This window comes from Platichthys flesus, chromosome 4 (genome assembly GCF_949316205.1).
Source record: "Platichthys flesus chromosome 4, fPlaFle2.1, whole genome shotgun sequence".
Lineage (NCBI taxonomy): Eukaryota > Metazoa > Chordata > Actinopteri > Pleuronectiformes > Pleuronectidae > Platichthys > Platichthys flesus.
Window position 1 is genome coordinate 22,776,756 of NC_084948.1, and position 8,813 is coordinate 22,785,568.

The 8,813-nt window shown below is 45.6% G+C and overlaps 1 protein-coding gene across 1 annotated transcript; it reads right to left on the bottom strand.

Moving 5' to 3' along the window:
• Window positions 1–989: 989 nt before the first annotated feature.
• si:dkey-24p1.6 (protein sel-1 homolog 3) lies at window positions 990–8,397 on the bottom strand. Its single transcript, XM_062385405.1, has 23 exons — window positions 8,257–8,397; window positions 7,693–8,170; window positions 6,983–7,109; window positions 6,778–6,899; window positions 6,072–6,187; window positions 5,922–5,983; window positions 5,714–5,846; window positions 5,504–5,636; window positions 5,267–5,404; window positions 4,454–4,659; window positions 4,164–4,343; window positions 3,533–3,652; window positions 3,313–3,453; window positions 3,162–3,224; window positions 2,895–3,068; window positions 2,686–2,813; window positions 2,511–2,594; window positions 2,335–2,425; window positions 2,158–2,245; window positions 1,964–2,073; window positions 1,752–1,879; window positions 1,560–1,662; window positions 990–1,308 (listed from the first exon to the last, which is right to left on the bottom strand). Exons 1-23 carry the CDS (start codon window positions 8,311–8,313, stop codon window positions 1,213–1,215), a joined length of 3,078 nt encoding a protein of 1,025 aa, XP_062241389.1. The 5' UTR covers window positions 8,314–8,397; the 3' UTR covers window positions 990–1,212.
• Window positions 8,398–8,813: the final 416 nt, after the last annotated feature.

Consider the following 8,813-nt stretch of genomic DNA (forward strand, 5'->3'; position numbering starts at 1 on the left):
GTGACTTTCTTCTCGTTGCCTCCGCTGCACGATCACAACTGGCACAGCTCTCCTCCCTTTCAGCCCGGCCAAGTGGCCCATCTGCAAAGACAGAGGGAGGGAGAAGAGGGGGGGGGGGGGGGAGGAAATCCAATGGATGGAAATGAGAAGAGAAAGTGAAAAGGAGATAGATTGCTTTGATAATGCAGATAGTCAGGAGCTGCACAGAGGGAAAAAATCTCAGAGTTCAACTAATTTGATTTCACATTCCCTCGGTGCTGCCGTTTCCTTTTCCCATTCATTTGTTCACATTTCAGCTTTCGGGGTCGGAATCACAAACCTGGCAGCTGCGCACTTCAAACACAACGTCTGCAGGATGTTGTGCAGCGAGGACGATGCTTAACACAACAACACAAACAGGAGCTAAATAAAGTGAAGGGAACGCGGATCAAAGGGGGGCAGCGTGTTGGCCTCAGTGATAAAATATGTTGATATGTGTCGGGCAATAAGTAACAAGACACTACAGAGGATTTGATATGTTTCAGGTAATTTAAGACAGTGTTTCCTCTGCTTGGTTTGTCTATCAAAAATGTATATAAGAGTCTTCTAATGATACAGATGCGGTTTATAGGGAGAAAACAAATCTGAGATTGATGTATTGACATTTGACTTTAACCATCGGATCAAAGAAAGTCAAAGTGTTGGCATCTCAAGTTGTTGTTAGTAGTTTTTGGATGAGTGATTTTAAACAGTGGGAGACCCAAATAACCAGATTTAAGTTTATAAAGACCCAAATATATAAATATATATATATTTTAATTAGGGATTCACTTTGGAACACTTTGTTCAGATGACCTGTTCCACTCTTGTTTGAGTGAGCAGGTGAACATTGGTGTCAGCTGTATATTCATTAGCTGACATTCTGTAAGTTATCCACAGACTGCCACCGGACGAGGGAATCATTACACTGAGAGACACGAGGACGTCCAAGAACAGCCTCTGTGACCTACTGGCTCTTCATCAGGCTCTTTATTGTTCACTCACATCAACTTACAGTCCGTACTTTCTTTTAACAACACAAACACACATCAGACATTGTATAAAAACAATCAGAATTCATTGAGATAATAATCACAGTTCCTCTTTGTGGTGTTCCCCCAGTTAAACTACAGTATGTAAACTATAAATATGTCTGCGCTGTTGGTTTGACTTTGTTGTTAGACGTGTTGAGAGTCACGCCTCTTGCTGAGACAGGACACGTCTCCGGAACACACCGAGGGTGAGGACCAATATCGTAGGAGCTGCAACCACAGCAGCAGCAGCGGAGAGCTGTGGGAGACAACATGACCACAATGTCAAATTAGTAATTTTCAAGTACATTTAGGCCTACTTCAGCTGTCAGTACTTCTACTTTTACTCAGGCAAAACTCTGAAGGCAGGAACTAAGAGTATTTTTGCATTAAAGCTTGAATACTTGGGATTTTAACCCCACATCTCACTTCAATATAGGTTTTTAATGACTTAACACATTTTCTAAATATCCAGTGGCTATAACTGTAAATTCAATCCATCACTCTGACCTTAATAGCAGCACTATAATCCCTCTGAAACATTTGAAGATGAACATTGAGGAGGGCGAGACTGCAAGGCAAGTAGGAATCTGTGTCCTCCGAGTCTGTGCATCTTTGGGAAGAATATATCGTTTTATACTTTCAAAGGTTCAAGTTAACAGCACTTTTCTCAAAGCAAGTGCACTCACCAATTCAACTCACCTTTTGTATAAAGCACTCAGAAGCAGACTGCGATCTGCCAGGTACAGCTCTGAAAGGCCCAGCTCAGTCAATACTGACAGCGGCAGCCTGTAGCCCTCCTCAGAGAGAAGGCCAAGGTTGTACCATCCCTGCAGAAGAACAGTACACACATGGCTTTAAAAAGAAAAAACACATATACACACTGCAGGAGCATTGATCTGGAGGAGGCAGACCTGTGGCTCGTTCCTCAGTGCTGCACGTTTGTACATCTCCGCCGCCGAAGACAAATCTTTGTGCCTGTCGAGCCGCCCGGCGTACAACAGGTCGCCCATCCTGATCAGAGCTGGAGAGACGCAGGTCAAATAAATCCTTGTATGTTTGTACACGAGGCTGCAAATGTGTAAGATTCAAAAGCCGAAGGGTTTACCATAATTGTCAGGATTTTGACTTTGGATTGTGAGGTTGTAATATCTCCACATGCACTGCGATGCAAAGGCCGGCTCCAGAAAACGTCCCTGTTGACGTAAGGAGCAGAAAAACAGTTTCTGTAGAGGGAATCAAACAATGACGAGGCCGTGACACTCGAGCTAAGATGATAACTCACTGCATTCTGTTCGCAGAGATAGGCCATGTTGAATTCAGCAGCCGCATAGCCACACTCAGCAGCCATCATGTAATGTAACAGTGAGATGAACCTGTTGGAAAGATTTAAATATTAATTTGCTGTGACTGTGAACAGGTGAAGGATCACAGCACCGTGTGGAGAGAGAACCCATTTACATGTCGCCCCTGAGATAGGAATCCAAGGCTTTCCTCAGGACACTGCCCAGGTGTCCGTTTTTCTCAGCTGCCCACTTCACCATCCTGCAGGAAGGTGGAAAAGACAACTCAGTCTTTAACAAATGAAATATCAAAACATGTGAGGTGAGATAAGTAAAGAGGACGAGGAGCTAACAAGACGGCGTCTGCTGGACGTCTGCTGACGAAGCCGGGCAGCCCGGTGGTCCAGGCGTCTGCGAGGAGAAGGGCCCCCCGGATGTGGCCCCTCTCTGCAGACTTCAGATAGTACTTATACGCCATGAACTGTGGGAGAAACGAGGCTTTGATAATTTTTTCAACTTCAATGTTTTGGTGTATGAGGTTTGTGTTTACGGTTGACCTCACCTGGTTCTCAGGTTTTCCCGGGTAAAGACCCTCAGAGTGCATGACACCCAGATTCAAAGCAGCGTCTGGACTCCCGAGGAGGTCGGCTTGTTCCCACAGCTGCACAGCTCGAGTGTAGTCGTGTTCAAACTGCTCGTGGTACCAGGCCAGGGCGTTGATCGCAGGGACAAAACCCTGTGGGACGAGGGGCGAGTCATGAACGTTCTTTTTTGCAAGAGAAAGCAGAACCGACCAGAGTTGTGATTCTGATATTTAACCAAACAGAACCTTGTCCATTGCTTTCTTGAGGAACGTGACAGCTTTGGGAACGTCCTTCTCAACGCCGTGACCCTGCAGAGAAACATCCGCACCAGCTAAAGTCAGATAAAACACAAACATAACACAACAGTCAGAAGGACCAGAGAGCTGTGAGTCTGACCTGCAGCAGGACGATGCCATAGTCATACAGCGCCTCCGGGTCCCCCCCCCGCACAGCTCCTCTTTCGTAGTGTCTCACAGCCTGCTGGATGTCCGGAGTCACTCCCTGCTGACCCCAGAACAGCATGCGGGCAAGGGATTGCTGCAAGACAGGTGCTTGATCAATTTTTGAAAAGTTGCATGATAGAATAACCACTTTTGTGTTTTCTGTCTCCGGGCACCTCGGCTTCAGACGCTCCCCTGCGTGCCTGCAGTTTCAGCCACTGGAAGATATGATGGTTTTCGTTGGTCTGGAGACTCAACAGCTCATCGTTGTTCAAGTAAACAGCCTCAACAAACGTCTGAAGGAAAAGAAAGAAAGAGTAAATACAAACAAATTTAATTTCCTCTTGTTCCTGTCCCTCCTAAAACAAACAGTCCAGAACTGTTGCTCTGAGCTTTGAATGAAACAGAGCTCGCGTTTGAAATCTGTAATAACACCACACTTATCTTTCTGCCATCTGTTTTTATATGGAAAGCAAAAGTAAACTTATTCATGATAGAAATCTGATAACTATACAATAAGGGCAGCATTACCATATCACATAGTAGCTCATATGCTGTAATAAACCCACAGGTTCATAAAATGAAAAAGCTCATATTTGTGCTGTAGGTATATGAGCTTTTTCCTCTGGCCTCTGCCGTACAATTACAGGTATATGTCTGAAACAACAGAATATACTCAAAAGAGCTATATTTCAATCATTGCAGTGCTTATTGTGCAAGTAAAGGTTAATTCTGACTCCTGTTAATAAAGGAATATATTCGTATGACATATGCAAAATCAGTCTTGTTATAAATGCTCCAAAGGACCTGCTCTGGTGTGGATTTCAGATTATCTTGAGTCGTCTGCTCCGCGATGTTGGCATAATATGCATAGGCCAGGTCGGGGTCTGTGGGGAGGCCGTGGAGCCCCCGGTGGTGCCGGTGGCCGAGCTGCAGCAGTGCTAATCGATCATCCCTCTGAGCGGCCAGCAGGGCGAGGAGCCAAGCCTGCACCAAAACACAGGAGCACGAAGCAACATTGAGAACTGGACACTGTCACCACAGGCTTGTTTGTAACTACATCTGATCCAGAGGCAGACACACACACACACACACACCTTGGAGAGCTGCTTCTCGACGCCCAGGCCGCTGCTGTAGAGCACGGACGCCATGCGCAGAGCTCTGTTATCAGCCAGGCAGCCGGCTTGGAGCAGCAGGGGCAGGACAGTGCTGACCACTGCTCTGCTGCTGGCTCGGCCCAGCTTCTGAAGTGATAAGGAGTAGAGCGCTCGGCCCACAGCTGCCGAGCTCACCCTCCTTCCTCCTGCGAGGCAGCGATCAGACAGATTTCAGTGGTTGCATGATAAACACCACAGAGGATAGCATCAGGGAATGATGAGCAGAGCAACCCTGCACGAGTGGGTCAGTTAATACAAGATCAGGCTGTGGAGACGAACTCTGCTTTAGTCCACAGATCTTATTAGAATTTTTACAGGAGAATGCAAAGTTGCCAAAGAGTGAAAATGTGACTTAAATGATGACTAAACATTTTTTCTATTTTAGCAGATTGACCTTTTAATTTAGTGCAAACATCAAACAGCTTCCATTTGGAGCTGGATCAAGCTGAGAGAGAATATTGAGAAGGAACAGTAATATTCTTAAAGCTACTTAAGGATAAATTATGCAAAAAAATTGATATTTAGGTGATGAGAAAATACAAATGATTAAAAATAAAAAAAAATACACAAGTGTCAAAGTTATAAACTTTGTATTTCAGTGTTAATGTTGATGCAGATTTATCATGTTGGTAATGTGATAACTAACTGCAGCTGTGAGATAAATATGTTGCTGTGGCGTGTTTTGTACTCTGGTACTTCCACATCTGGATATTTGGCAGTAACCACATTCATTTGGTGCAGTGAATCACTTACCGTGTTTTAAAGCAAACAACTTGGACAGTTTTGCAGCTTGTCTCCTGCGAGGGACACTTCTCTCCCACGGCTCACACTGGGGATTCAGTGGCAGATTGTCCTTTATCAGCCACTTATGGAAAGCATCAAAACAGGCCTCTGCAAAAACCAGCACAGCACAGTCAGTCCCCTTTGTTTTCCTGCAGGGCTCAGCTGGAGATATGTTAGCACCATCTAGTGGATATATAAGCGCACTACCTGATTCTATCTGCTGGGCCTTCAGAGCATAGCCACGGATTTTCACCTTCACCTCGAAACGAAACTCCTTGCATGTCTGCAGCCACCCTGTGAGATCCAGGTCCTGGATAACATCTGGAACCACAGCACCCGTCTGCAGAGGAGAGAACTCATCAGACCCAGGAGCAGGGAACAGTGGGTCATACCTGTGGGGCGGCTGCGGAGCATTACCGGGCCTTGAGGTGGGAATCGGTTGCGGTAGTAAACCATCGGTCCGAAATACCCTTCCACACCTTTGACATGATTCCCTCCTCCGATCACAAAGTATCCCTCGGTGTCATCCAGCCTGATATCATGACTCAGCCTGCAGGACACACGGGGAACATGTTTTATTCCTGTTGTCAACACAGCTCAATCACTCAGTGACAAGTAGACTCACACATGTTCTGCAGATTGAACCGTTCTCTGCTCCTTCTCCACACAGACCATGGAGAGGATCACCTGACAGACAGGGAAATGCCTTTATTCTTAATCATTACCGTTATTTACACGCTGTATTAATATCATTTGTCAATTAAAGGCGACTCACTCTTCTACCCTGCAGCCTCACACTGATTCGGCACCACTCATGTAAAGGCACTTTGAAGTTAGCGAGGAAGGCAGAGGACTCCTCGGACCCTCCGTTCATCTGCATGTGAAGCTGGCCTGCACAGGGGAGACACGCATGGTAGAGGGATGGTTCACCGGAAAATACACTTTTGGAGTGTTAGAGGTAAACAGGGTTGCAGCAGAACCCAAAAGAGTTGAAGTAGCTGGGGACCAAAGCTTAAGATGTAATAAAACAGAAAAACATACACAACATGTCTCCATACTGCTCGTGTTGTGTCATCCAAATTTCTGGAATCCCTGACATTCAAATTCATCTTGAAACAAAGTCATTTACACCATATTTTAACTCATAAGTCCTCTGTTATCCTCTGGAACAGTTTTAAGGCTGACAGCCTGGTGTAAATGAAGCCATTTCAAGTCGGATTTGAATGTCGGGTCTGCCGGGCACTTGGATGACACCACAGGAGCAGTGTGGACGCATGCTGTGTTTTTTTTCTGTTGTTTCCTTACATCTGAAGCCACAATTGTATTGGGTTTGGATGAAACAGCTGTTTACCCCTGAAACTCCCCAAAAAAACCTGCCCTCCATCGGCGTAGTGGTGAGTAGAAAATGAGTGAATTTTCATTTTTCTGTGAACTATCCAGTGGGCAGATCTGAGAGGATATAAGACAGAAAAAAACTGAACCTGAGTGTGTGAGGAAAAGCGAAGGAGAGATGTAGTTATCCTCAGAGTTGATGTGATGGAAGATGCTGCACAGCGCCCCCTGGCAGCGTCTGCTCACAAATATCCAGATGGAGAACAAACACCTGCAAGAAAAGACATCAAGTAAAAGTTACTAAAGTCTTGAGATTGACCATTGGACCATCAGCTCCTGGTGGGACCTTCTCACCAGGGGAAGGAGACTGCTTTGACCCGGAAATGCTCCAGGACCTCGCTGCCGTACGGCTCCAGAGTCTTGGTGATACCAAAGTTTTCTCCGGTTGACGCAAAAATTGAGGACAGCAATGTCACCGTTTCTGCACAGACATGAAGAGAAGTTGATTTAGGTTTGGAAAAACTACAGGTGAAGATGATTCATTCCATAGCTAGTTTCTAAAAACAGACAAATAATCTTACGTACGTACGCTAATTTAAGCAAATATCGTGGGTTAAAGTTCACTGAAGTTGAACTCCATGTGAAACGAGTCTTTTAATCACCCCCCCACTTGCTCACACAGATTGGAAGTGAACCCTAGGTGAAGGTTCGCTCTGTATTACCTTTGCTTATCTGTGACCGGGCCATTAATCTACGTAGTGTCGATTACCTTCCACATTGACGTCATTTTTTCGCCCCTGTACATCAGGGTTTATTCTCAGGAGGATTATGCATTAAGGCTACAGGCTTGTCACTGGGCCAAGAAAGAAGAAATTTCATTTTGGCCTGGATCCGGACAAAGGGGTAAATCTGTTGTTCCCAGAAATGGTGAGGGTGTTTGTTTTGTTTTGTTTCATAGATCTTGAACGAGAAATTTATACGTATATATTTATTTAAAGCTCCTCTAGAACCATTTCTTATTCAAAATGCATTCGTCAATTCAGCCTGAGCAGATTCCAGCTTACCTTCCTCTATGGGACATTGTTTATTTAAAAACTGGTGCGTCAATTTCAGTATTTCTGAGCTCCAGGGGAAACAGAGCTGATGCCGTTTGAAGGGTCGTCTGAAATAGGCCTTAGGCTGCAGCATCGTGACATCCTGGGCTGCGTCCAACTCGTCCTCGGTGTCTTCAGATCCATCGTGTCTGAGAGAGGCTCGGAGGAAGCAGCTCAGCACCCACTGGGAATCTGTCACAGTCCCATCAGCTTGGTACACCAGCCAGTCGGGCAGGTTCAGCTCCACGCTCCTCGTTCTGGGGTCACCCGGGAGGCAGCGCCACTGTCTGAGCCGGTGTGTGGAAGTGATGCCGGTGTCAAAGGAGACGATACAGTCCAGCTGCACAGTGGCAGGTTCATCACAGGAGTAGAGGATCTCCAGAGCGTGGTCCGGTACAGTCTCCTCTGGAGGATTCAGGAGAGCCACCTCGTCTACAGCCCAGACGACCTTTGGACAGAAGTCACACATGCAGTCGCACCGACACTCCCACAAAGCTGCTAATGGTGTAAGAAGAAGTGAAACCGGCTTCCTACCTGCGCACCAAGGCAAAACAGATGACAGACAAACAAGCACAGCTTCAGGAAATCCATGGTCCACACAGAGACTTCATTAATCTCTCCATTAAAGATTCTCAGGCTAAGGAGGAACAAGAAAGCTCAGGAGCCGGACCTCATCCTGCTCCACCTCGGCTCGGCTGCAGCTTGGGTAAATATTTACCTGCTTATCGCTCCACCCAGTGTCTTCATACACAATACACATAGTTAGGCTCCACACCACAAGGTAAACTGACTGAAGGCACCTGATCCACACGTACATTTTATATTTCATGTTTATAATACAAGTTAAATAAAATGTTATCTAACGAGACAAGAAGAGAAAGCGAAGAGAATAAATCTTTATTTAAAGGAGACAAATTATATATTCAGAGTTCCTAATTGTAATTTGTGTTACTACATGAAAAGGTTTACGTGCTGTAATATTCAGAAAACATAACTTTCCTCAAACTGTCCATTGCTGCAACTCCTCTCTTCAGCCTCTGTCCGAAACACTTTGGGTTTAGCTCAGAAAAAGTTTGGAATACACTGAAAAA

Bases quoted from the DNA above. Each gene is read 5' to 3' on its own strand.
- si:dkey-24p1.6 (XM_062385405.1), bottom strand. From the start codon at position 8,313: ATGGATTTCCTGAAGCTGTGCTTGTTTGTCTGTCATCTGTTTTGCCTT. The intron at 8,171-8,256 runs GTAGGAAGCCGG...TTCTGTCCAAAG, and splicing joins TGTTTTGCCTTGGTGCGCAG to GTCGTCTGGGCTGTAGACGA. The intron at 1,663-1,751 runs GTGAGTTGAATT...TTCTTCCCAAAG, and splicing joins CTGAGTGCTTTATACAAAAG to ATGCACAGACTCGGAGGACA.